The following is a 27,734-nucleotide window of genomic DNA, read 5'->3' as shown; positions in this document are numbered from 1 at the left end:
ATTCTAGTCGATATGCAACTGGTCCAATTCTTTTAATGACCTTGAACGGACCACAGTATCTGGGGGATAATTTCGGAACCAAACCAGTACTTAGGCTCTTGGATTCCTTCGGAATTCGCAAATATACCATCGTTCCTTTAGAGAACTCTCTAGGTGAACGATGTCTATTAGCATAAAATCTGTCCCGATCTTGGGTACTTCTAATAGACTCCTTGGCAAACTGCAACATTTCCTGCATGTCTAGCAAGAAGTTCTTAGCAGCATCATTTTGAATTCCTTTTAACCCAACCATAACTGGTGACTTAGGTTGAAACCCGTACATAAGCATAAAAGGACTGTAACCAGTACTAGAATGCTTTGCACTGTTGTAAGCAAATTCAATCATAGGTAGATAATCTTCCCATGAAGACTGTCTCTTAGATACATATGCCCGAAGCATGTCTTCAACCAACTAGTTGACCTTCTCTGTACTGCCATCAGATTATGCATGATCCGAGGAACTCATACTTAGAGTAGTTTCTAACTTCTCAAATACAAGTGTCCAAAAGTTACTTGTAAACTTTGAGTCCCTGTCACTAACTATGTCAGATGGCAAACCATACAGCTTAAACAAGTGGTCCACAAACTCGTGAGCCAGCTGAACAGCTGAAATAGTTGTTCTAGTAGGTAGGAACCTAGCCATTTTTGTCAACCGGTCAACTATGACCCAAATGGAGTCATGACCCTTGCGCGTTCGAGGCAAACCAGTAATAAAATCCATGGAAATACTTTCCCATTTATTACCCGACTATAATGGCTGTAATAAACCCGCACTTCTAAGGCATTCTGCCTTAGTAACTTGACAAACTCGGCAACCTACTACATAGTTCTCAATAAATGCACGCATCTTAGGCCAATAAAAGGTATGCTTCACAAGAGACAGAGTCCTATGTATACCCGGATGTCCAGCACTAGGAGCATCATGACACTTCCAGAGAATCTTGGATTTAAGGTCCAGAACATCAAGCACACAAATCTTTTCATTCCGGAACAGCAAGCCGTTCCTAATCATCCACTGACCTCCCGCCGCCTATACCATAGGTGGCACAATCCCTGAGTCCTGATCAACCATGGAGCTCCCATCCTGGACTCTCTGCCACTAAGAACTGAAATAACTATCAGTTGCGTATAGCCCTCTCAAGGATTGAAATAGGTCTGAGGATATTTCCGTAAATGACAAAGCATTTACAAACTTAACTCGACTTAAGGCATCCGTCACACTATTCAACGAACCCTTACGATAACGTATTTCAAAATCAAAATCTTGCATTAATTCTGCCCATCTAGCTTTCCGTCCCCTCAATTCAGATCCATCACACACATACTTAATTGACTGATGATCAGTCAATACAAGGAACTTTGAACCATACAAGTAGTGTCTCCAAACCTTAAGAGCATACACTACAGCATAAAGTTCCTTCTCGAGTGTTAGCCAACGATATTGAGTATCGTCAAGCTTCTTACTCTCGAAAGCTACAGGTCTGCCCTCTTGGAATAGAGCTGCCCCAATCGCATAATCACTCGCATCGGCCTCTAAAACATAAGGCCGGGTAGGATCGGGTAATGCAAGAACGGGTGCTTCCTTGATAGAAAACTTCAAGGTTTCAAAAGCCTTGTTCATTGCATCATTCCAAGAGATCGGCTGGGTAGACCTGCGTCCACGACCTTTCAATATGTTTGTCAATGGTGCCGTGATATGTGAATAATCACGCACAGATTTCCAAAGAAATACCGTAAATCCTAGGAAAGAACGAAGTTGTTTCACAGTCTGAGGGATAGGCCATTCTAAAACCTTCTGGATACGATCCAGATCAATGCTAATACCTTCAGAAGAAATCTTGTGTCCTAAGTAAATGATCTCCTTCATAAAGAAGTCACATTTACTCATCTTGGCATAGAGCTTATGCTGTCTTAGAATAACTAAGACAATCCGGAGGTGTCCTATGTGATCCTCAAACGTTCGACTATATACCAAGATGTCATCTAAGAACACTACAACAAATTTGCCCAGAAAATCCCTGAATAAATCGTTCATCATCTGCTGAAAAGTAGCAGGAGCATTGGTCAAACCAAAAGGTAATACCAGAAACTCGTAATGACCATACCCAGTTCGGAATGCGGTCCTATCTATGTGTTTAGCATAGATACGGATTTGGTGATAACCCGTACGCAAATCAATCTTAGTGAAATACTTTGCTCCGACCAAACGGTCTATCAAATCATCGGAACGAGGTAGAGGATATCGATTCTTAATTGTCACTTTATTTAATCGTTTATAATCTATAGACATTCTCCAGGAAGAATCTTTCTTCTTTCTTAGGAGGAGAGGTGCACCCCAAGGTGATTTACTTGGGCGTATATAGCCCATATTCAGATAATCCTGTAGCTGGATAGCTAACTCATCCTCCTCTACCTGGCTCATCCTATAAGGTGGTACACTGATAGGTTGAGCCCCTGGGACTAAGTCTATGCGATGATCTACTGCCCGTTCTGGAGGTAAACCTTCCGGCAGTTGAGCAGGGAATACATCCTTAAAACTATCTAACAACATTCTCAATTCACAGTGTTCAAACACACTTAAATCATTTTTGTTTATTACAGAGACAACAAATGAAGAAAGCGGAATCAAAACACACTGATAGACATCATAATGAGAATTGTTTAATATATTCCGAAGCTGCATCGCAGATACAATAGGTCCCTGAGAAGAGGGAATTTTATCACACTGAATACAAAATTGGGTGTCCTTATCTACAAAAGAAAGTATATGCTCCGTCCATCCAATCTGAATATTGTGGGTTTTAAACCACTCTATTCCGATCAACAAGTCTACATGCTCCAGGTGCATAACATAACACGTGAGAACCCCTGTGTAGGCTTGAATCCGGATAGGAAGCGCTTCAACCTTGCGATCCCAAAACTGCTTCCCAACTGAAAGCTGCACCTCATAGGTGTGATCGCTAGGTACTGTGGACAGCCCCATCTTCTGCACAAATTTGTAATTAACAAAGTTGTGAGAGCTGCCCGGATCAAAGAGAATGTGAACCTGTTGGTCCATAACTTCTCCATAAACTCGGAAAAGATCATGAGAACCAAACAACGAAGTATTGAAAGTGCAATTACAAGAAAGTGGGCAGGTAATGACATTTACAGAAATACCTGTCATCGAGACTTGGTTCGCTCCCTTGGCTGTGGTACGTGGACCCGCCTGGAGCTTCGGTCCAAGCACTAACTTTTGATTCTTGCGCTTTGGACACTCATTCTTCGTGTGGTCCCGCTCCTCGCAATAGAAGCAACGTCCTTTCTTGAGCCTCAAAGTATGAAGGAAACGGGCTTTACCATTCTTAGCCTGAGTCAAGTGTTTCTTGGAGGCGTTGTCCGTAGACTTCGTCTCTCCAGTACCAGTCGTAGGCTGAAAGAACTTGCATTTGTTCTTTCCACTCGTGTCGGAAACTGTAGTTGCTTTGGCACCGGCCATGGTATCATCATAAATGTGCGCATAATTCATGGCCTCCTGCAACGTTGTGCATTTGTTGTTCTTTATTTGCAACTTGTATGAATCTGGCAAACCATCCATGAAGAAACCTAACAAGGTCACTGGATCCATCTTTGTGGCCCTGGTTTGCAGATCCCGAAATCTTTGAAGATAAACTTCAAAGGACAAGTTTAACTTTGACGTATCGAGGACTTTAAGCTTGCCAACGATATCATAATCGTCCTCCTTCTTCAGGAACTCCTTCCTGAAGACCCCTTCGAAATCTGTCCATGTATCTGACTTAGGCTGGAGTTCCTTCCACCATAGCAACGCTTTACCTGACATGAACCCAGCTGCAAGCTGGATTTTCTTCTCATCTGGGTATGGGTGGAACTGAAAGTGTACCTGCCACTTGTGTAACCAAGTGTCAACTACCTCCTTTGTTCGAGACTTTTGATCTCCCGGAAAAGGGTCTGGAGTTATATTCGAGCCTAGCACTGAAGCCATGGCATCCACATGCGTGAGTGCCTGCACAGTGCTAGCCAGAAGAGAGAGAGTCGCTTGAATCCCTTGGAGTTGCTGTGTCAACCCCGTTTGATTTGCATTAACCTACTCGAATTTTCCATCCAGAGCAGTGGTGAATTCACTGAAGGCCTTTTTTGTAATCAGGTCATCATAAAGACCCTGATCCTCCTCTCCCACAGGAGTGTAATCCAAATCCTACTCTCCCATGGTGAACTCGGGATTTGCAGAATCAGACATAACTGAAATCTGATTTGAATATAAACTGAGAGAAATAACCGACTGAATCGAAGCGCAAAGGAGAATGGAGCAGAGGAAAACCGTCCCAAGAGATGCTGACGGAAGGAGATGCTGAAAACTGGCGAACCGGAGGCGCAATAATCCCGGAGTCTGGCTGAAATCGATGCCGGATGCAGCGTACGAAATCCTGCAGCGATCCGGAATCCTGCTGACTGTACAGGTGACACAGCAGTACGGACAGCTGACGTGGCTGTACGGCTGCTGACGCAGTCCGTACGGTGGCTGACGTAAGCCGTACGGCTGCTGACGCAGGCCGTACAGCGGCTGATGCAGGCCGTACAGCGGCTGACGCAGGCTGTACGGCGCAGGTGTACGGATGGCTGGCGCAGGCTATCCCGCAACTTGATGGCACAGTGAGGGCTGTTTGCAAAGGCTATGGCTGGGCTGGAACCCTGCCTATCTATATAGGAAACAGGGCAGCCTAATTAGGAAGCCCTGCTTCCAAAAAAGGCTCACCCTCCCAGCTTTGGAGGGTGATGCTTTTTCGAAAAAAGCAACCCTCTTCGCAGGGTGGTCGCACCCTGTTCCTGCACATCGCGCCTCTCCCTGCCCTTGCCGAAATTCCGTACCAGCCCTGGCGTCCAAACTCCGCCTCCCCCGCAGCCCTTGTCAGTCCCCTCGCCTCTCTTTCCTTCTTCTCTGCTCTCTCTCTGCTTCCTACATCCTTCTCTCTCAGCCCCCTTCAGGAATTTCGAAACTCTCCCTCCTTTCTTCTACCTTTTCCCTACCAACTGACCACCCCTGATAACCCAGGAACCAATCATAATTCTCAGCAGCAAATTTCGAATTTTAGGGCATACCTGGAGAAAGAATTCGTCAAAAATTCTCGCATCAGAAGTTCCTACCTCAAGAGCTGGCTCTGATACCAACTGACACATCCCCGCACTCCTGAAACCTCTGATCTGCGAACAGACCACACACCACGTGAGAAACTGAGCAGGCTGCTCACCACCCAACCATGACATCTACGGGATGTGATTCCGAATCAGGAGATGTCCCCTCCGAGCCACGAGCTGAGCTACTGGCACGAACTCCCAATCAGATCCAAACCAGCCTGGTGTCCCATACCACCAGGTGGCGCTGTGAAGCCCTGGATCTGCCACTGGGCCTTCGGCTACGCTAAGATGCAGGCGCGCGTCTGTGACTCAATCCAGGAACAGACCTGGCACCTGGGAACGAAACTTGCTCCCAACTGCACACTGAGAACTGAACCCCCTGGGCCCCTTTTATAGACCCGGGCCCCGAGCGCCAAAAATAGCGAAGACCTATAAATAGTTCGTACCCTTGCCACTCAACCCGAGAATCAAGCCTGCCTAGCTCTAAGCCTCCCCAGGCTACCTGAGCTAGTCCTGTGTACCTAGTACACGTCAGATACCAATCCGTGCACATGACATTATTCAAACTTGTGCACATCCCAATCTTAACTGTTTAACGTGTAGGAAGACCCTCGAATAGTCCCCTTCTAATGTTTCGATGCCAGCTGGTCAGCCAACTGGAACTTGATTCTTACTAGGTGACCCTTCTCTTCTAAAAATAAGTCATGAAAAATATGATTGCTGTGAGAAGTATACCTGTGTGCAGATGCACTTGTTTAGCTCCAAATGGTACTAAGGTTATCTGACAAAAAGAGATCTAGGGAGAGCTGCTGGTTGCTTTCTTACTTCCTGTTTTGACTTCCTCAAAAAGAAAGAACTGGCCAATGCAGCATTTACTAATCTCAATACCAAGCTATTACCAGATAGCTTGGAACATATATACATGATATACTTGTAATCACATTGTAAATTATTTGACAGCTCTTGTGCTAATTCTTCAGCAATGCACTCACTCACTATGAGCAGCAGTCATCAGGGAAATTCTTAGGAACGGCCCATCTTACACATTGGTAATGCACGAGTTTGATTCACAGCTCAGCAAAATCCAGGAGTATGATGGAAACATCACGAAGCATGTACAAGGCAAGACTTCAGTGTTACTGTTCTTGAATGAACAAGGTTGAATAGAAAATCATGATGTCAAGCAACTATGCTTTTACAAAAAGAACGAAAGAAAAGATTTCACCTCAAACTTGACATTGCATCCTTTTTGCTTTGAGGAAGCTTTCAGTCTCCACTTCCGAGAGCCTATTCAAAACACTGAACCACATATATAATGTGAACCAAACAGTCCTAGTCGCCTGTGCCCATAACAAGGTACAAGTAGATTATTGTTCATTTTTACCAATGACAGATTCATGGGCAGAGACTGACTATCACATTGCAGAATATCAAAAAGTTATCATGAACAGAAAAGAGCTGATGACATGTGTCCAGATGTGTAAATATAACATTCATAATTCCACACTAGCAGGATAAGTAGTTTTAAAATTGTCCATACTGAAATGTGGATCAGTGAACAGATGAATATTCTGAGCTTCCAACATACACATGCACAAAGAGAAAAGGAGAGGTGTGGGAAGCTCTGCACTGAAAAGTATTGAAACAGGCTCCGTTTCATTTTCAAGTAAAGGCAAGGATTTGACTTTTCTTGGATTGCCCACCAATTCTTAATGCGGTATTCAGAAAAATCTCATTACTCCACAAGAACTATCTGCACTCACTCCACTTAATCAGCTTGCCCCACCTTGCCTTCTCTGGAGTGAATGATAAGCTAAATAGAGAAACCAAGCAAATAAGCTGTCACCGAGTAAATTGATTGTGACATGCTTCTTCTCAGATGACTCTTCATCCTCGTTTGAAACTCATATACCCATGCCACTGTCTGTAGGCTGTTGCTAGTTCGCGGTTGACGTAGGAGGGGTAGTGTATTACAACATGTCACAGCAATATGAATTAATCCCTGAAACAAAAACAAGAAGCTATTAGACATAGAGACATGCCCTGAAGTAAAATCTTATGCCTACCCTCACTAATAAGAATTGTCATAACATTTTTGTACATTGATGTTTCAAGATCCTTGGAAACCTAAGACACACTTTGCTTTGCAAAACTGAAAGTACACAGCAATACAGAGGGACAGCACTATAATCAACCTTATGCAAGATATTGAAAGACACTAAAAATAAAGAACAGGACTCAAGTGATATCATAACTGAAGTAATCTACTAAGAAACCTTTTTTTAAAAAAGTAACAGTTCCAGTTTACAGTATACACACTCAAGATTGTGAGCCTCAAGCCAGGTCTTCTGGACTTTTAACCTGCTCATGCACAACAGCTTGCTCTGTACATTTCCCTATTACATGGCAGCTTCTTTGCCACATACCACTACAAGAACCTGCTTTTGGACTCAAACCACATTACACCAGCCAATACATACATACATGCATCTATCTATTTATCTGTGTAACCACGTCAGCAGAGTGGTAAAACAATGCAATATTTAACGTAGTTTATTAACGTCTTCAAGAGAGCAGAATGACCTATGAGACAAAGAGTGGAGAGCCTAACTTCTTCTCCTATATAGTACATATTACTCTCTGGACTATGCCCATGCGAAGTACAATGTGCCTGAACCAATGTGGAATCCAAGTCAAGGGAGGGTTTTTTCTTTTTCTTGGGGGGGGTGTGTGTGTGTGTGTGTGTGTGTGTGTGTGTGTGTGTGTGTGAGAGAGAGAGAGAGAGAGAGAGGGCTTTGTTTCTTGGGCTGTAGGCTGTGGTTACACATCTCTTGCTAGAGTATTTTCGGTGCCAAGTAGGGATCAGGGTTTCCAAAACGGATTCAAATACTGGAGTTTAGGCTATCTGCAAAGGGAATTTCGAAAACCATTAAAGAATTTCTAGAATCTTTATGAACCTTCACAAACCGCAGGTACTTTCTGAGATGCATGTTGACATTTGCATTTTTGGTAAAGAATAATCTGGTAGATAGCGAGAGAAAATATGCACTTGTGTGGCCATGTGTAAGCCTCATGACTATTATCTGGTGTTCCTATGATTATCTGCCGAAAACAATTGAATACATTTACTCTAACAGACATAGATCTTTCTCAAGTATGCAATCAAGATACGAGAGTACGATAAATCTCAGCAATTTTTTATATAAATCACACTGTGTAGCAGGAATCAACGCAGAAAGTGTTTTATCCACAGAACGATTCGCACCCAAAGTCAGAGAATCCACAAAGAAACCAGCTCTTGGCCGAGAACATGAAAGTCATGTCAGAGAAACATACCAGTATTTGATGAGCCCGTCCCATCCACATGTTGCAACCTTGCTCTGTTCTAAAGGATGCCATTCACAGCCGATGCAAACACCTTCATGGCAACTCAGTGTCCGGAAAACCTTACAAGTTTTCCAATCCCAAAACCAGCATCGGCCCTCACCATCACCAGACATGACAAAGCGTCCATCTGGAGAGAAGTTCACTTGACAGGCATAACCTGCTGCAATGTGCCCTGCAAAGCGCTTTTTTTTGTTGAGGCGGAATCTTTCTCTAGTGCTGTAAATAAGAATTTGATTATCCAAGCTCTGAGCTGCAAACCAATTGCTGTTGGGATGCACTGCAATGGAAGGCATAGAGTGCATATGCGGTTCACTTATGTATTTAATTACAACAGGGATCCCAAACTCCCAGACTCGCAGAGATTTGTCATCACTGGAAGTTACAAACCTGCGATTATCATCCACAAAAGTGATTGTATTGACAGCCCCCAGATGCTGATCATACTCTTGTGTAATTTCCCCTGTGTTTATATCCCACTGAACAATCTTTTTGTCACTCATTCCGGCTAGAAGAACATTCTGCTTATCCTCATCAGGGTGAAGCTTTACAACATAAGGAATCTTCCCTGTGGAGAAGGTGGAAATTACATTTCCAGTCTCCGTGTCCCACAACCTAATTCTCCTGTCATAACCGGCACTTAAAAATTTAGATCCATCGTTATTGAAGGAAATATCACGCACAGCCTTGTCGTGCCCCATATATGTCCGCATGCACTTGCCACTACCATGGACATCCCAAATCTTCACCTTCGTGTCCATACTACCAGAGAGAAGCAGATGCCCATATTTGGGAAAGAAACGAATGGCAGAGACACCTTTAGTGTGCCCACTCCACGAATGAACCCATCTCTTCGGGATGTAACAGTGATCGTTCGTAGCCTTAACGTCTTTAGGAGGAGCAATCCAAGACCTTCCCTGGTAGTCATGCTCCTGCTTGCCATGAAACGTGCTTTTGTGTTGCATCTCAGTTTTGTCCCCCCTGTCTTTCTCACCCTTTTTCTCAGCGTATTCCTCGGCATACTTTTTCTGTTCCTCCGTGAGCTCCGTCTGCAACCCTTCCTTCTTCCCCGCCCAAGGACTCTTGGAATTCTTTAGCAGCCATAACTCGGAAGCAGGGTTCATGGTTTCTTCCCGCTTCTCCTCATCCATTTCCTCGTCTTCCTCGTCCTCCTGCTTCTCTGCCTTCCTGACCGCTTTTCTCTTGCGGTGCTCGTGCTGCGGAATGTTATACACAGACGCCCCAGCATTGGTTTTGAGCGCCTCCGTATCTCCGACGATGTTGCTCCCTACGTCTGCGGAGGGATCCGCAGCATAACCAAATTTGTGAAACGTATTGTATTGCTCATCAAAGACAAAGGAAGAGATAGAGGCATCCTCCACAAAACCCAGCTTGTGATTCCGCATCCCCTGCGCTATTCCATCCTTCGCATACGGGTGTGCGGGTCCAGCGATGGGCGCCCAAAGTTGATCGTAGGAGGGATTGAAGTTCACCACACGCTGAGAGGGATTCACAGGTCTGGGCGCACCCAAGGAGCCACTGCTGCCGACACGACCGAGGGCAAGAAGTGTATCATCGACGTCCGGGGCACAAGATTTTCTCGGGACCAACAATCGGAGAGGGGAGGAATCAGGCGAGTCAGAATGAGGCGAGTCAGGAGGGCTGTTCTGAGGATCAATCTTGGGGGCTCGGGCGTCCTCATCGTCGTCTTCCTGGTACTGAGCGAGGAGGTCCATTTTTCGGGAGTTCTCTTCCTTCTTCTTCTTCTTCTTCTTCTTTTCTTCTTCTTCTCCTGCTCCTGCTTCTGCTGTTCGTGTTCCTGCTCCTGCTCCTGCTCTCCTGCTTCTTCTTCTGTTTCCTGCTCTCGCGCTCTTCTTCTGTTTATGTTTGTGTGCTAGTGCTTTACAAATCTTCCGGTGGAATTTGCAACCAGCTGCTCTCTCAATCCGTCGATCTCCTCCCCTAACATATTTTCTTCGTCTCTGCCTGCACAGAGAAGCCTAACAAAGAGCAACAGCAAGTCGGACCAATTGCAAGCTCAGCTCATGCACAGGAGATTCAAACAGAAATGGCCTCTCAAGTCGGTGAGCTTAATCTAACCAACCCTGGTTAGTCCTGCACATAACCCTACACTGTTTAATCGTAGACACCATGAGTTTAAGTGACATGACCTCAATCTAACTAACCCTGGTTAGTTTTTCATGAGTTTGGCAATGAACAGGCTGTTCGATCTCAACCCTAGTTTCTCATACTTAACAGGTTTTCAGAAAAAGTACTCAAGGATTGAGATCTCGTAGAGATAAAGGGTTAAGGAGCCACAATCACACCTTGTCATCGTTACCTCAGCTCACATGAATGCAATTGGACAAACCATCGTTCCTTGCATCACATGTGTATCCCCATCTCACATGAATACAACAGAGAGAGGCACCTCCTTCGTGTATCATATGTGCCGTTCAGTTCGCCATATTAAGGCAGTCGAACATGATTCTGTCCCTTTCATTATCATTAAACATGTCTTGAGGTTAGACCTTCTAGCAAGCCCCATGGTTTTCACTCCCGCCCTTATGTGTCCGACTCTACTCACATGGCTACTATCATTGTGAAATTGAGATTCTTCACCCACCACAATATTGCTATGGCTTTTGCTAGCACTATAGGGAAAGTAGACACATATTGGTATGGATTTCTTCAATTCCAAGGAATGCACATTGCAAAAGATCTTTCTAGGTGGGCACTAGGCTCGATCATATACTTTAAAGCCCTAACACGTGGCATGGCAATATGTTTTAAAGGTATATGGTATTCCATGTACAATTGTGAAGGAGTTTATGGAGTTATTAGGAGGAACCACTTTAGATGGAGCACCTAGCACTATGTATCAAACAAATAAGAAATAAAAGAAGAAAACACTGACTCAAGTACTTGCTTTTACTTGTGCATCCTTCCACCCATGCAACAACTTAATCACAACTTGGAAGGAGAAAATACACTTAGCGTATATTCAAAAACACCATTGTGATGCCCAAATAACAGCGGACGACTTGTAGACAATGAGTCCATTTGTGGTACTTGATCACTTTCCCAACCTAACCAACCTAAGCATTGAAAAACATTGGGACACAAGTTTTTTCCTACATGAATGTGCACTTCTTTGGGGGTTGTGAACCACCCAACAATTATCAAACTTTATAGCCCATAACTTTAAGCTAAGTCTAACTGGGGTCATGATCATTTCAAATCAAATGGCTAGAGATTTCCTACAAATTTGTTTGATTTTTACAAAGTATCATCCATAAATCGATGTATTTTGTGAAGGTATGCATACTTTTAACTCCCAACTTGTCCTTAATGTGAGCAAATTACACAATAAAATAATTGGCAGCCTCAACATATAAATAAGCTAACCAAAGTAACCATTTAAAAGCAAGGGACATGCATAAATAAGCTAAGTATTAAAGGCAAGGACATGCAATGAATGCTAGGTTTTTACGAGAGGAGAATCCTTAAGTTCACATTGGGCTCAACTATCTCATGCTTGTGATAAATGAAATCTAAGATCTTACAATCTGGAAAGGTAAACATGTATAGGAATAGGCTACAAGAATCGGCATGCACATCAAAGGAGATAGTTTTGGGTGTAAAATAGGGTTATCATTGTATCTTAAATTGCACATGAGCAAGCATGAATTATTGCATGGAGACACCAATACATGTACATATTGGAAATAAGCAATGTGCAAAATACAATATTTGTTGACGTGAGAGGGTCATTGGTTGGTCCAATACACATGGTGTCGTGTGTCTATATATAAATGAGTACTCACCCTTTCTAGTCAATTAATGGAGCAACATATGTAGATGATTGACTCCCTGGGCATTCTCAGCTCACCTAAACCAAACTCTATTACCAAAAAAGGGTCTCCTTGAATCTTGAGGGAAGGGAAAACTGATTGAGGTGAGGCTTGATAAAATTCTTGCCACACAAAGACCCCTTACCAGGAAGTAGCTCAGCTATCCATAGATTAGGCCAGGACAACATTTATAGTGCCCCTTACCAATTCTGTGACCCTTGTTATTCGTCCAAATAGCCTTATGTACAATTATCTAGAGAAGGGTAGCCATTTTTTCTCGTATTTATTTTGCCCAGATTATACCAAATCGAGCCTTCTAGCATAGGATCTAGGTTTGATCTGGAATTCAGGACCCTAACCATCTCTCCAATATCATTTGTGGGAGTAGGGATGGGAAGTAGGTGTGAAGAGTTCACCAACTGAACTCCATTGCATAGTTAAGGCTGATCCTCCATGCCTTCCTTCCCATAAAGCTGCTCTTGAACTTATTAGCTCAACAAATTGGTCAGAAAGCCTAAAATGTCTTCTAATCTCTAACTAGTTCATCCACCTGACCTGATCTTTTATCCAAATAAAGAAGTCAGCACTTAAAGGGGAGTCCTTATGAATCACAGAGGCCCATATAGATTTTAGACACATAAAATATCCTTTCCTAGAGAAGATGAGTTGACTTTTAACAATCTCAAAAGCTATCTAGATAGTAGAGGGAAATATAAAGCTAGTTACCTTTGGTGGAGCAAGGCTCAGGGCAAAAAATAGTTGAGAGTATGGGATATCCTTTCCACTTGATAGCCCTAATGGGTGTGATCTACTTAAAGTTTCTAGAGAAGAGCTGAGCCAGTCCAACTCTAAGCTGAGAAGAGCTTTGATAATCTAGGAGGTAGCTAGTTTAGCAACAGCCTATTCCACATCTAGTACGCCAAGACCTCCTTGCTTGGGAATTGTGCAAAAACTCCATTGTACCTTGGAAATTCTATTGCTACCTCCCCATAGAAAATATCTACATTTGGAAATAAATTTGTTAGTGTCATCTGCAAATTGCTAGGTTACTAATTACTTCCTTAAGGGGAGCTTAATACTTTTAAGTAACCCCTGCTATTTCTTGTCCAATAGAAGTCAACCAATAGAATCTACTTCTATAGCAAATAGGAGGGGTGCAATAGGTTGGGGTGGTCCCATCATGCTGCTTTCTGATATGTCGTAGTAGTGTCTCCCTATGTCATCGCATCTCCATCAGCAGGTAGAGCCCAATACAGACCTGGTCCTAGAAGTGGATCAGTCGTGATAGTGGGCCAAAGCCGTGCCCCTCCTAAGAGAGAGAGAGATACAAAGAGAGAGATAGAGAGACAGAGAGAGAAAGAGGGGGCGAGTAGGAGAGAGAAGATGTTGCAAAGATATAGACAGAGGAGCTGCTATAGCCAAATGATAAGAGGAGGAGGGCCCAGAGCAAGAGGAGTAAGAGAAAGAGTGCTACAAGAGAGGGAAACCCAATATTCAAAAAATGGAGGGAGAAACAGGCTAGACCAGAACAGTGGACTAGAGAAAGAGGGCAGACCACCTAGGGCAAGAGGGAGAATAAAAAATCTCCCAAGAGCACCCACCTCCTCTCGAATGCCATTTGGGGTTGATTTGGGGAAGGTACACATGGAAGGAGGGTCAGTAGGCATGGGTAAGGGGGGGGGAGGATGGTTTGAGTGGTGAGGATGGTTTGAGAGTTAGTAGGCATGGGGTTGAGATATCGAACTCCACTAGCGATATGCCAGGGTGACCATTGTGCATTTATGTCACCGACTTGTTAGCTGCAGATGCGGTTGGTACACCGCCCACGAATAATAGCTGGATGACAGCTATCCTTATCTACTCTAGTTCGTGGCTCAGTTAGTATGCCACCCTAGTTAGTTGAGTTTGGTTTGAGACCCACATATAGGGTTCTTCTATTTCTTTGTACTAGAGTTCTTTTGGCTTTCACAACTAAGAAGAGGAAAACTGTTTTCAGCCTCCACTTGTGTGTGTATTCCCCCATTGTGCATGTGAGAAAGCCGCAAGTGAGACTCCTTCCTTCTCTCCCACTATCTTCACATGGTATCAGAGCCTTGTTCGTGGTAAGGAGCTCAAGAAAGCAAACCAAGTTCATGGTGTCTTGGTAAGAGGACCAGTGTTGCTTTCCTCTTTCGAGTTTGGGAGCAAATCTCTGCAGGTAGCACAGCCAGAAGTGCAAGAGTACACTATCTCAGATTGAGACGCCCTTCGCGGTGTGGCGAGAGGGCAGTACATGCTGTGGGACAGGACGAAGCCCTTGGTGACTTTATTTTTCTGATTTGAGGCCATTTCGAGGCCCGTTTTGAAGGCGGAAGTTCTTCGCAGGCACTTAGGAAAAGGCCCTGTTTTTGTTGTGCGACCACTACTCGGCTAGTCGGTGAAAAGTTGCCACAGAAATTGCATCGTATGCCTGTGTGCAGAGATATTGGGAGTTGCAGAATCATGCTTGTTGCCTGTTGATGCAAAAGCGTCACTAGGATGTGACTGTGTGGTCAAATACCACTTTCGTCAGTTTTGCAGATCTGCCCGTGTGAGGCAAAAGCTGTGTTTTTCGCAGTGACAGAATATTTTGCAGTGTTCTGTAATGGCGTCTGATTCTCTTTCACAAATTGTCACAGAAAAGCTTGACAAGAACAACTTCCAGGCATGGAAGTTTAGAATGACGAATTTCCTTATGGGAAAAGGCTATTGGGAGTTCATTACAGGAAATGAAGAAGAACCAGTTCTTCCTAATGTTCCCAATCAACAGGAAATGCCGGCATTTAAAGGATGGCATGAGAGAGCCAGAAAAGTTATGTACTGGCTGTCTATCAATATTTCGGATTCTATGATTGTGCATATTCAGGATGCAAGTACGCCAAAGGAGGCATGGGATACTTTGGCAAAAATGTACAGCACAAATACGCAAGCTAGGAAAATGCAACTCAAACAAGAGTTGCACAATGTGCAGAGAGAAAATTTGAGCATAAATGACTACCACATGAAGGTGAAGAAAATTGCAGATGCACTTGCTTCCATTGGGTCGCCAGTGGAAGATGATGATCTAGTTTCTGTGACCTTGAATGGTCTAGGAAAGGATTATGCACAGTTCCGGACATCCATTGCCATCCGTGAAAAATTTCCTGATTTTAAAGAGTTGTTTGCTCTTCTAATTTCTGAAAAGCAGAGAAATGGGGGTGCATCTTCTTCAGGAGGAACTTCAAAAGAAACTATCTTCTACTCAAATGCTGGAAGAGGTAGACGCAGAGGTAGAGGAGGCTGATCTGCACGCCGTGGTAGAAATCAGAATATGCAGCAAACTCAAGAAAACCAGTCCTATGGAGGAGGACGTGGTAACTAAAAAAACCTGAACAAAAACTCCAAATCTGTCCAAAATCATCAAAAATTAGTCATGACATAGCGCATTCCTATCCCCACGGGTCGACAACTTAGCGCTATCTCGCTGATCATCGCCATAGCCCTATCCCACCAGTCAAACTCCATTGACCCATGGCCATAGCACCTATCCCCACGACCTAGCTTCTAACCATGGTATAACCCACTGCCCTAATTAATGTGTGTCAGAGTTAGCTATCCCGATAGTTGTTGACTCGTGGCCTTAGCGCTACCCCCATGAATGTTGCTATACTAGTATCTTGCCAATCAGTGCCTTCAATTATCCCCACGCCCGTCACCATATTTGTATCCAGCCAATCAAGATATCCCACCGACTGGCAAGTTAAGTTCATCCCCGCGATCGTTACCATCTTGCTATCCCCACACCCGTGGCCATACCATTATCCCGCCAACCTCGTTATCCCTCCGCCTATAGTCTTACTCATCCCTATGACCATGGGGATACCACCTATGACATCCTACCGACACGTGGCACTATCCATCCTGCCAACTGGTGCCTTAATAAGCACTATCCTATTGACTAGAACCTTAAGAACTATCTCGCCACTCGTTGCCATACTGGTATCTTCTTGTTGACCGACACCTTAAGAACTATCCCACCACCCATTGCCATGCTGGTATCCTGCCACCGACTGACACATTAGGCTATCCCTATGACCATTGCCATAGCCATATCCCTACACCCGTTGGGATACCTCTGGGGTAGTCTCTCTCTCTCTCTCTCTATATATATATATATATATATATATATAGAATTAAAGTTTCAGCATAAGTGTGCCCTATTAGCGGACTTATACATGCACTTGCAATCGGGAAGAATTTCGTCCAAGGAGCCCACGCCTGAAGACAGTGCTTTGAGCTACACTCAATCCACCTTTTGCCCTAGTTGAGGATCGGCCAAATCAGAAGCTTGATTCCTAGCTCCCACTTTGTAATAGGACCTCGACAGGAGGATCCATCTAGCTCCAATGAGACAGAGAGATTGGATGAGGAGATGCAAGACCTCGCGGGTCCAAGGGCTTTCAAAGCCCCCTTCACTAGTGTGGCCTCTTCCAACTCTCCTGCCCCTTCTGTAGCATCTAGGTTAAGAGGTACATTCACCAACATGTTTGGATGTTTAGGCCAAACAAATTTGGTAGACATGGAGAACCCCTTTGCCAGCATGTCAGTGGTAAGGGAAGGGTAGCAACAGCCAGCTCTTGAAATGCACATAGGGTCTGAAACCACCTTTGCGCACCCAGGGCCCACCTCCTTTGCAAGGCACCCTCAGTGGGAACACATGGAGGATGAAGATCCATGGATGAGGGACTTTCCCGTACAAGACCCTAGCCGAGGAGATGTGAGAGGCCCACAAGGAAGGGTGTCTAATTATGAACCCCTAACTTTCCTGGTGCCATCGACCTTTGCTAATTATGTGGCCCCGAGGGATCATCTCCAAGAAACCACTAGAGTAGCTATGACAGTGCCCCTCCACTTGCATCTGCTCCAACCAGACTCCATGGGCAGCCAGCCAAAAGAAGTAGAAGATCTTCCTTGGTTGCAAACTAGACCATAACTGTGTCCAAACCCTTGAATAGACCTCCTGGAGCACTCTCAGGGTCACCCAATGCCTCTCCCTTGAAGGAGTCCACATTGAAGTGTTGAGAGTTCATGCTCAAGTTGATTATAATGCCGAGATAGAACAATGGATTTGGACTTCAGTGAAATGTGATGCCTTATGCTTTCAGTGGCTCAAGAAATTAAGTTTTAATCAGCCAGGATCCTCGCGCCCCCTATTGGATCCAAGCAAAACAAGAGTCTTTAGAGCTGCATGGCATGTGACAGAGCCATCACCATCTTCCCACTTGATGGGCATCTCTTCCAAGTGGAGTATGCCCTTGAGGTCATCGAAAAGGGGAATGCTGCGGTTGGAGTGCGTGGAGTTGACACCATTGTTTTAGGTGTCAAAAAGAAATCCATTGCAAAGCTCTAAGATGCAAGGTCTACCTCCTTTTACCAGTGTTTGAGATGAGGTTATTTCGTTGCCCTGACATCAAAGTCTAGACAAAAAACCTAGTCAGAATTCCGTTTGGCAAGTTGTGTAGTGGATCGCCTTGGTGTAACTCCCTTCAACACCAAAAAGCCTCGCAATCCACAACAAAAGCAACTCAAAGGCTTTTTCGATATGATTGCTCAACCTCACCAATGGGAAGTTATATCCCAAGGTGAGTCTGATGAATCTCTACTAGAATGCTTCGAGTCTGATACTCCTAAATGTCTTCATTGCCAACTAAGAGCATCTGGATCTTCTGAAGATGACAATGTATATAGCATGATGAATTTCCCTCATTCTCGATAGCCCTTCCATGTTGATATCAAAATCTCCTCAGATAGCTCAGATGGTGAACCTCCTGAGGAACCTCCTCTCCCTAGAGTCCTTAGGAAATAAATAGCACACGATGCACAAAACCTCACAAGAGAAACATGCACATCGACTCTTTGCTTTGTGAGAATAGACTAAACGAGTATATCTAAAGCAAAACACACTGTTAAGGAAAGGGCTACCGATTCTGCTTGCCCATCATGCAAGCTTCACATACATCGGGCAAATCTGAAATTTCTAGTAGGTCTGCAATCATTCCACTTTTATGCATCTCCTTCAAAGAACTAAGGTTTAGATGACCAAACCTCTCATGCCACAGCTTAGTGTTCTTCACATCCGCTCGAGCACTAAAAGCTGAGAGTTCGTAAATGTTGTTGCGCCATGTACCTTTACCAACGACCTTCCCTTGATGATCCAGGATCTGTGCACCATTCTTATCGAATTGAACTTTGAGGTCCCGATCCGTGATCGCAGAAACGGACAACAAGTTCCTCTTGATATCTGGCACATAAAGAACATTGGACAATTGTTTTACAACTCCATCTGACTTGAGAGAAATCGTACCTTTTCCTTTTGCTAGACATTTTGCATCATTGCCGACTGCTACCATGATGTCATGAGAGTGCTCTCAACGAAAGCAAGAACGGAAGAAGGAGAGAGAGAAACAGAGAGCCATACAAGTTTTGGTGGGTGCAGAACCACCCTAATCTTCTTTTTCATTCATTTATATATGTGTTTGAGTATTGTACATAACCGGGGTAAAGGCACAGTGACCTTTAAACCCCACAACCTCCCACTTAAAGGACAATGTGCCTTTAAGGGAGAACAACCAGTGAGCATACTATCCAATGCCCATCAATACACGACAATACTCAAACCGCTGACTAGGTAGACTCTTCGTCAGCATATCTGCAGGGTTATCATCTGTATGAACCTTGACAAGCTCTATGCGCTTGTCCTCCTTGGACCTTTTCATAGGGAAAGGATCCGTCATAACTCCATTCACACATATTCATTATAATAGAAACAAATATAGGGTCAAGCCCCATGTCTTGGAGTGTTTGTATCAAAAAACCTAGTCCATCCTGTCTCCTAGGCCTTGTCAAAATCCACCTTAATAAAGAAAATGCCTTGATGGTTTCCCTGCCATACTCACAATAGCTTCCAATAGGTGTCTCCCCTTCATGAAACCTTTCGGTTCTTGTAAGATCCAAGAGTCTAGTGATTCTTGATGAAGATCTTATAGCAGCAACTAAGCATAGTGAGGGGTCTCTAAATCAACACAATAACATTTATTCCTAATTAGGAATGAGCTTGATGATGCCTCCATTTACATGGGTAGAGAGCTGATGGGCTTTAACACTTTCTTCCCACGTAACCAGTAATGTAGGTCCCACAACATACCAAAAAACCTTGTAGAACTGCACAGTTAGGTTGTCTTTACCAAGATTGATATTACTCATGTGGTTCCTCCTAAAGAGCAAGTAATGCATGAAAAAGGAGGTTATTGAAGATAAAGGGGAGCCATCTTTTATCACAAAGAACCCCTTTGATTCGCTTACAAGGTAGGATATAGATGAGCAGATGCAAGAGAAGCCCAAGGAGAATGTTGAGAGTGGTTGGTCAAAAGAGTTTGAAGATGGAAGTCAATAAGACAAATGACATGCTGATATAGGACAATGATGAGGACTCAGAAGAAGAACTTCCCTTGCCTTCCCACTTGGAGAAAGATATGATTATGTAGAGTAAAGCTCTTGCAATTATCCCCGATAAGAGGAGGATCTCCCAACTTAAGGAAGCTTCTGCCAAAAGAGGAAGAATTAGATGAAGAGGCAATTGTGTCCCCAGCCAAGAAGCAGATGATTCAAGTGAGCTTCAAGGAATTTTGAGTCTCACTGGACCTCAGTTTGGCATAACAAGTGGCTTAAAAAGGTAGGCTTGCTTGGCTATGCTAGCTTGCCATGGAACATTTGGAAATCTCAACCAAATGTGATGCAACAATATGAGCATTTCAAAGAATAGGTGGCATGATCGGACTAGGACTAATGGTCAATCCAACAGCCATTTCCCATGTCTTTAACCTCTGACTGATAGAAGAGGAGATTTTGTATGACAAAGATATTGAGGCTGACATGAACAGAGAGTTCGGACGTGCAGAGACAACCAAAAATTACTTCTTCATTAATAAGGTGCAAGATCCTTATCGAATACAACAGTCTGAATGGTAAATTGGAAGGCTCCAACTCCTAATGAAGACGAACACCATGAGCACAAAAAGCTATGCTATCCTCAAAGCTACTAAGAGAGCTAGCAAAGTTTCTTGGTAAAATCTGTTGCACTCAAGGCTAATGAGTGAAATGACAAAGAAAGACTTGAGCAACACCAACAAATGCTCAAAGGTAGCACCTTTCATCTTTGCACTACATGATTTTGGTTAAAAGTCTACTATCAGATTTTAGGAGATGCCTATGCAACAGAGAGAGGAGAGAACAAAGGATAAGCATGATATGCAAGAAGAAAAAGCAAAGTGGAAGGAAGTTGAAGCATTGAAGAAAGCCAAGTATAGCACTGAGGAGTCTAATATGTTAATCTTTGGTAAGTCCTTAGTAGAAAGTCTATGGGATAGTCCCATAGTACAAGACGAACTGTTGGCAAGCACATCCGATGAGTCCAGGAGAGCAAAGAAGACAAAGTTAAAATCCCGAAAAAGATGCCTGTCAGTAAACTTGAAAAACAATTCAAAGCAAGCTGATGATGATCTAGACATAGTCAAGATGACACCACAAAATAGGTCTACAAAGTATAAATAGACTCCACAAAAGGTAGCTTCAATTTGCAGGTATAGTGGATAACATATCTATCGTGGAAGTTGACTATGACATGGGTATTTTGAAATCATTTCATGAGCAACAAGGCAATGCAAACCAACATCTAACCAAGAAGATTCAAGACTTACAAAAGAGAAAGATGCCATTAAGCACAAGCTAGACATGCAACAACATTAGCAAAAGGAATTGGTAGACTACCAACAGGAATTGAAAAAACGGGATGAGTATCAAAAGTACAAAGAGTCAGAAGTCAGCATGTGGCAAAATTGCTTGCTTAAGTGAGAGTTTAGAAAGAATGCAAGCCCAAAGTAACTAAATGGCTGGAGGAAATAAAGACTAAATCCTTCTTGCAGCTCTAGAGGCTAGCAATAGACAACACAGACATGCAAATCGAGAATACAATCCTCAAGGAGAGGATTAGAGCACTGGAAGGAGTAGAATAATCATTGAAGGAAATGACTAAGGAAGTTGATGGCACTTTCATGTCATCAACTGAAGTTGATGAGTTGAAAATGCAATTAATTGAGACCTTGCAAGGCCAATTTGAAGAATAGGATGCTGGTAGTTGCAAAGAGACCCTATGAGGCCTTTGCATTAGCTACTTTGCATATGATATCCTGGCCCAATAGATGGAGAAGATGCAGGCCCAACTGAACAAAGCCCCTGATTTGTTTTCTAATTGCAAAATAGAGTTTTTTAACTCTAATGTGTAGATTTTGGCTAAGGCAGTAGAGTTGGAGAAGACACTACTAAAGAAGATGTGCTACCTAATGAGTCTACAAAGCCTCTCACTAAGGCTGATGCTAAAGATAAAATGGAGGATGATAAGCAGATTGTTATAGAACTTGAGGCTGAATCACAGTCATTGGAAGACTAGCCAATTAATGAAGGTATCTCTACATGGGAGGAGGCCACCCTATTGAGCATGAGGGAAAACATTGGAATTAAGTGTAGCCTAACAATTAACTTGCCATACGGCAAGGAGTACTTTCAATGAAAGGGTTTGTGTCTTTGTCTTTTTGTTCCAAAAAGTCTATCCACTAGGAGTGTCAGGTGTTGAGGGGTAGTTTTGCCACCCTACCAGGTCATCATCTCGAGATGGACTAAGATAGAATAGAATATTTTGATACATTATATGGTACGTTATCTTGTGTAGTAGTCGGTTATAACAGTTAGAAAACCACTACTTTGGATTTTGTCCCAACAATGATGTTGTCAAGGCCAACTATTATCAGACTGTTGTAATGTCTCTTGCTTAGTTCAAGAAGGATGCTCTTGTGATTTCCAAGATAGAGAATGAAGGAGAAGTTTTGTATGCAACAGTGCTGTAGCTCTTGACTCTCAAAATGTGTGTACAGTTGATCTTCCATTGTCATCCCTTCCCTATTCTATTCTGATTGTACATTCAATTCTCAAGTCCCTATTGATTTAGTGCATAATATATTGAAGTGTTCTGCATTGTGCATACCAAGAACAATAATTTAATATTATTATGATTCCTTTACTGCCCCACAATGGAAGGTAAGCCTATACTAGCTTTTTTTTGAATTTGAAAACATTATGAAAAAAAATACGTATGAGCATTTCATATGCAGAATATTATTCTTGGCCATCTACTATTGTAGTTTAATATGATGCAATAATATTGTTTTTCCACATTCCTTCTACACATCTTAGACATTGCTTTTTAAGAACTTCATGAGTTATTTTCTCCGATTACAAAAAAAAAGCATGGACAATTCAAATTGTTTTTTAATAAAAAGAAGGCAAAAGGGAGTAGTGATACACTTGGGCAAAGGAGGAAGGCACACCTTCATTGCTCAATTTGTAAGTATAAGTATGTTTAATAATTCCATTCATTTGTATTGATTTGAAACTAATATTTTTCAATTTAATTACACACAATATATTATAGATTCAAGTCGACCAGGGAGGATTTGAAGTAGGCTACCCTACTAGGATATCTTAGAGGCTATGAGAGAGAGGCATGGAGCCTTTGATAGAGGTAAGTCATACCTAGACTGATTGTCATTTTTCTATGGCTCTATGTATTTCTTCATACGAATTAGTTTTTTTGATAATGACCTTTTCAAGAAATAGTATGTAATTTGTCTTGCTTGAATATAGCTAGAATGATAATATCTTCAATAGTACAGACAATTTGTAAATATATATAAACTTAATGTCTAAGATATGGATGTAGGAGTTGGAGGGAGAGAGATATGGCACAAATGTGGAGAATGAAATTGAGAAAATATTGTAAGATGAACATAAGGACTCCAACAATAGCAATGATGACAACAAAGTTTGTGGTGATGATTGGAACACATTGGGACATAGTAGGTGAGGGGTTCGGGGGTTGGGGGAAGGCTCATAGATAGCATTGGTATATCCAAAATTTGTACAGCCAACAGATCAAGGATGGGGTGATTGATATGTTATGATTTAGGTATATTGCAATCATAGCATTGTATATAAAACAACACATAATCTATGATAGTTTCAAAACAACTTCCATTTTTGTGTGTATACAACTAGCATGTTTCTTACTCTAACAATAAAATAAAATACAACTTTTGAAATAAAATATAGTATCCCCATCACAAGTGGTCACGGCTTACCATGGTTAATCACAATGCATGCAATATACTTCAATATAGCTCTATCTTTTCTAGTATGGCTTCAAACTATTAAGAAAACAATAATTGCATAATAATCCAACTATATGTATGGTTCTAGCTCAATTTGTACTCCATTGTTAGAATAGTAATTTCATAATAATCCACCTATATGTACATTTCTAGTTCAATTTATATTCCATTCTTAGAATACTCTATGAATCATGTTGCAAAGTATAGAGCTAAAGCGTGTATGATAAACAAACAGAGCTAAAGCAAATGATAAAACTTTCAAGCTAAAAGGAAAATATCACCAAAAGCTAGAATTCCATAATAAATGGAGATTTAAATGAGGGATGGACAATAGGAGATGGAGAGGTTGAGAGATATTAATGGGGATTATAGATAACACAATAGTCAAGATGAAAGAAAGGCCTACCAAAATTTGCAGTCACTTGGAGAAGAGACTCCCCAACTCAAGAGCTTGGGAAACAGATAGGGATGGAGGAGGACTCAAATGGGACAACCCATCTTCTCCCTCCCAACTTTCCAAGTGTCCTTACATGCTCTCTTCCTCAAGTACAATCATGCATTCAATGGTTTTAGACATGATACTAATGTGACACTGATATCTACCTTAGATTCTCAAGAGGCACCTTGTTTGGAATAGAAACTAGTAGACCACTTTGTCTTCCCCCCGATATCTGACAAGAAGCTGACTGTGCTTCAGCTTTTCACTAATGCTCCTTCCTTATACGACCAGTATGGCACTACAGACCTTCAGCTTGTTTCTAGCTCCCAACGAAGAGGCCAAGGAGGAACCTCTAGAAGGGCTGGCTCAATTCCAAGGCGTGGTGCAACCATTGTGGGCAGGGGCACAATAGGACGAAGTAGTTACAGTGAGCACCCTGGAAGACATGTAGTAGGCCCAACTTTGCAAGACATTGTGCCCATCATCTTTACACAAGCACTCTCTAGAAGATGAAAGCAGGATTTTTTGTCACCCCTTTTTGCAAAGGAAAACCTCTTCCGACAACTTTTGGATTGGGACCAATACAAACCAAGGTACCCAGAAGGGAGGAAAAAGCTTCGGAGCAAGAAAAAATGACTGAGTTCCCAAGATTCCAATGATAGAAATATCATCAATATTTGGACCTGTTCTCCTAGGAGGAGTCCAAGCCACTTAAAGAATCACATCCATTGAAGAAATGAAAAAGCCAATATTGTATCATGATTCGAGTCGCAATCACTCACCAGGCCTTCCTCGAAGAAGCCAGAAAATAATAGCACTTTTCTTGAGCGCGAGCTTCATTCAAGAGATCTTGTTCTTGATATAAAGGGAACAACGTCTCCCCTCGAGGCCAATCTTATTAGTTCATCCACATTTATTCAAAAGGTATCAATGTATAGCTTCATCCAAGGCTTTTTCTCGCTTCTTTATAGAAGCTATGGTTTCTTATTACACATGGAAAGTTGCCTCGTAATTAACCAGCTCTAGTAGTTTCTCCAATAGAGCAAGGGCAATTCCAAACCTCTGTAATCTGCTTTGAGAGAAAATAAGCTAGGATTGGATTTGAACTAGGAAGGGACTTTGCTAACATTCCCAAAATCACACACCATCATAAGAGGCTTATGATCTAAAATGGTAAGAGAGGAGAGAATCCATATTTTGATCTAGTTTCTAATAAGAGATCGTGGGATAAGGGCTCTATCAAGCCTTGCTTCTCTTTTGAGTGTACCCACTTGTCTCTTAGACCAAGTTAAAGTTCCAAGCCCTCTCTCTCTCTCATCCCTTTGGGGGGAGATAGAGGTATGTGTAGCTAGGAGGCAGGGCATTGGGATCCCTCGGTAGTTGACGATGTCTTTGGGACACATGGCAGCCTTACATGCTACCAACATGGTATCAAATTAGGTGTTCCCTCCCACCACAGGACTGTGGTAAAATTTTGTGTGGCCATCGCATGAGCAACACATGGTAATTGTGTGACTATGGCGGACGGGCTATAATGTTTTAGGCTGTGACTTGAAGTGCGACCTGGGGGGCACTATGTAAAATGTCCATATAGCACGTGCAATCAAGAGGTATTAGAAAAAATCCCTAGACTCCCATTCCTACAACTTATTCCTTGAATAATTGATCCTTTACCCAACCATATGTCCCCCCTACTTTCCACCATGTTAAATCTCTTAGCACAATAGCATTGCCACCTAGAACTTCTAAGGACTCCCAAGTCTTCTTTCTTTCCAGGCTACCAGTAGGAGCATATACAAAAGCCACAATAAATTTAACACCTTTGACTATGCACTATAGTGCAAGCCATCTACTTTCCTTGTCAAAGAGATTCTTGATGACACCTTGCTTGTAATATGTAAGAGTCCCTCTTGGGGCGCCAACTCCCTTTAGTAAGAAAACCTATCAAAATCATGAGTATGAGATGAATTTAACAATATGCCATGAGTAGAGATTATTGGAATTAACATGGCTGTGTTCTACACAAAAAGCTTCCTTAAGTTGGGAGATCCTCCTCTTATCTCATGCCTGCAAGGGTTCCCAAGGGTGTGAGTTTCACAGAAATGGGATAGTCAAAACACATATCACATGGTCTACATCATATGGTGACGAGAGGTGATTTACATATTCTTTTTGGAGTACTACTCGACACAGAGAACCTCAAAATTTGACCAAGTGATGATAAACAAAAAAGACAAAGTGCCTAAAAAGCATAGTCTTCATCATGTGGAGACTCATCAAATGAAAGTAGATTGGCAGTTTCTGACTTTGTAGCTTCTTCCTTTTTGGCTCTACAATACTTTTCATGGTGATTGTTTTTGCCACAATGTTTGCATGGATTGATCTTGAAGTAATCTTTTGAGAGGTGATTAGTCTTCCCACAATGTTTGCAAGGTGAAAACTTGCCCTTCTGAATTTTTATGGCATAGACTGTGTCATTGCCTCTCTGGTAGGCTGTGTCATTGCCTCTCCAAAGTTCCATGTGCCTTTCTTCTTCTTGAAGAGCAGTAATAAGACCTTCAAGAGTAGGATTAGGAAGATTTTTTAGAGTGGTAACAACATGATCATAATCTTCAGGCATACTTTTGAGCAATACTGTCATTGCATCATCTGTAGTGATTGGAGAGTTGATAGAAGCAAGTTGAGTCATGAGACTCCGCATATAATTGACATGGGCAGCCAAAGGAGTGCCATTAGCCATCTTCAATTCAAAGAAAGCAATTTTAAGTGAAAATTTTGAGATGTGAGAGCTAGCACCAAAAATAATGTCAAGCTTCTGCCAAGCTTCAGAAGGAGACTCTAAATCAGAAATGTGATGAATATAGTCATCTCCTAAGCCAAGAGCAATGATGCCATAGGCTTTCTCCTCTGTAGCAAGATCTCTTGCCGAATGTGTCGAAGCTGAGGATTCTCCAGCATTAGAGGCTGTTGAAGAAGTAGTTGAAGCAGGTTTGACAAGCCCCTAGAGGTTTTCCCTCATCAATGCAAACTTAATCTTCATCTGCCATGTGTGAAAGCCTTTACCATTGAACTTATCCATATTCAAGATGGTAGCCATGAGAGGGCCTAACCCAAAATGGGTAGTGTCTACTCTCTTACAAGGCTAGAAAGAGTTGAAGAGCTTCAAAATACAAGCATTTAGAGTAGCAAAGGCTTGTAACCAAATTCCATACTACAAAACATAATGGAAATGATGCTTTCACTTGCATGCTTCAGAGAGGTGGCTAAATGAAAGCATTCCAAGCAAATCCAGGTGTAGCAACTTAAAGCAAAGCTATAGCCATAGTTGTACTAAAGCTATTCAACACTTTAAAACATCAAAAATGCTAAAGTAGCATCTAATGTAGCATCAAACTCACAACATTGTCAAAACTATCCAAAACAGAGACCAGAACTTGGAGGGTGCAATTCTCATAGCTCATAGCTCTATTCAAGGGGATTTTTACGCAAGAAGAAGAGCCTTATACCAGAGAAGGGCTACTAGAAAGGAGAGGTGAAATGCCGCGTCACGTCGCCATAGCCAGTAGCTTGAAAGTCGACTGGTTTTTTTGCTATTTCTCCCTCCCTGGT

At 42.5% G+C, this 27,734-nt stretch overlaps 1 protein-coding gene across 1 annotated transcript; it reads right to left on the bottom strand.

Moving 5' to 3' along the window:
• Window positions 1-6,403: 6,403 nt before the first annotated feature.
• LOC147900746 (Transducin/WD40 repeat-like superfamily protein) lies at window positions 6,404-10,614 on the bottom strand. Its single transcript, XM_087375952.1, has 2 exons — window positions 8,509-10,614; window positions 6,404-7,174 (listed from the first exon to the last, which is right to left on the bottom strand). Exons 1-2 carry the CDS (start codon window positions 10,290-10,292, stop codon window positions 7,168-7,170), a joined length of 1,791 nt encoding a protein of 596 aa, XP_087232078.1. The 5' UTR covers window positions 10,293-10,614; the 3' UTR covers window positions 6,404-7,167.
• Window positions 10,615-27,734: the final 17,120 nt, after the last annotated feature.

Source organism: Dipteris shenzhenensis, chromosome 6 (assembly GCF_047967505.1).
Source record: "Dipteris shenzhenensis isolate YYH24624 ecotype China chromosome 6, Dip_SZ_1.0, whole genome shotgun sequence".
In the NCBI taxonomy this organism is placed as follows: domain Eukaryota; kingdom Viridiplantae; phylum Streptophyta; class Polypodiopsida; order Gleicheniales; family Dipteridaceae; genus Dipteris; species Dipteris shenzhenensis.
The sequence above is the reverse complement of the archived record's forward strand: the minus strand, read 5'-3'. Positions and strand labels throughout refer to the sequence as shown.

Coding starts and splice junctions, on each gene's coding strand:
- LOC147900746 (XM_087375952.1), bottom strand. CDS start 10,292: ATGGACCTCCTCGCTCAGTACCAGGAAGACGACGATGAGGACGCCCGA.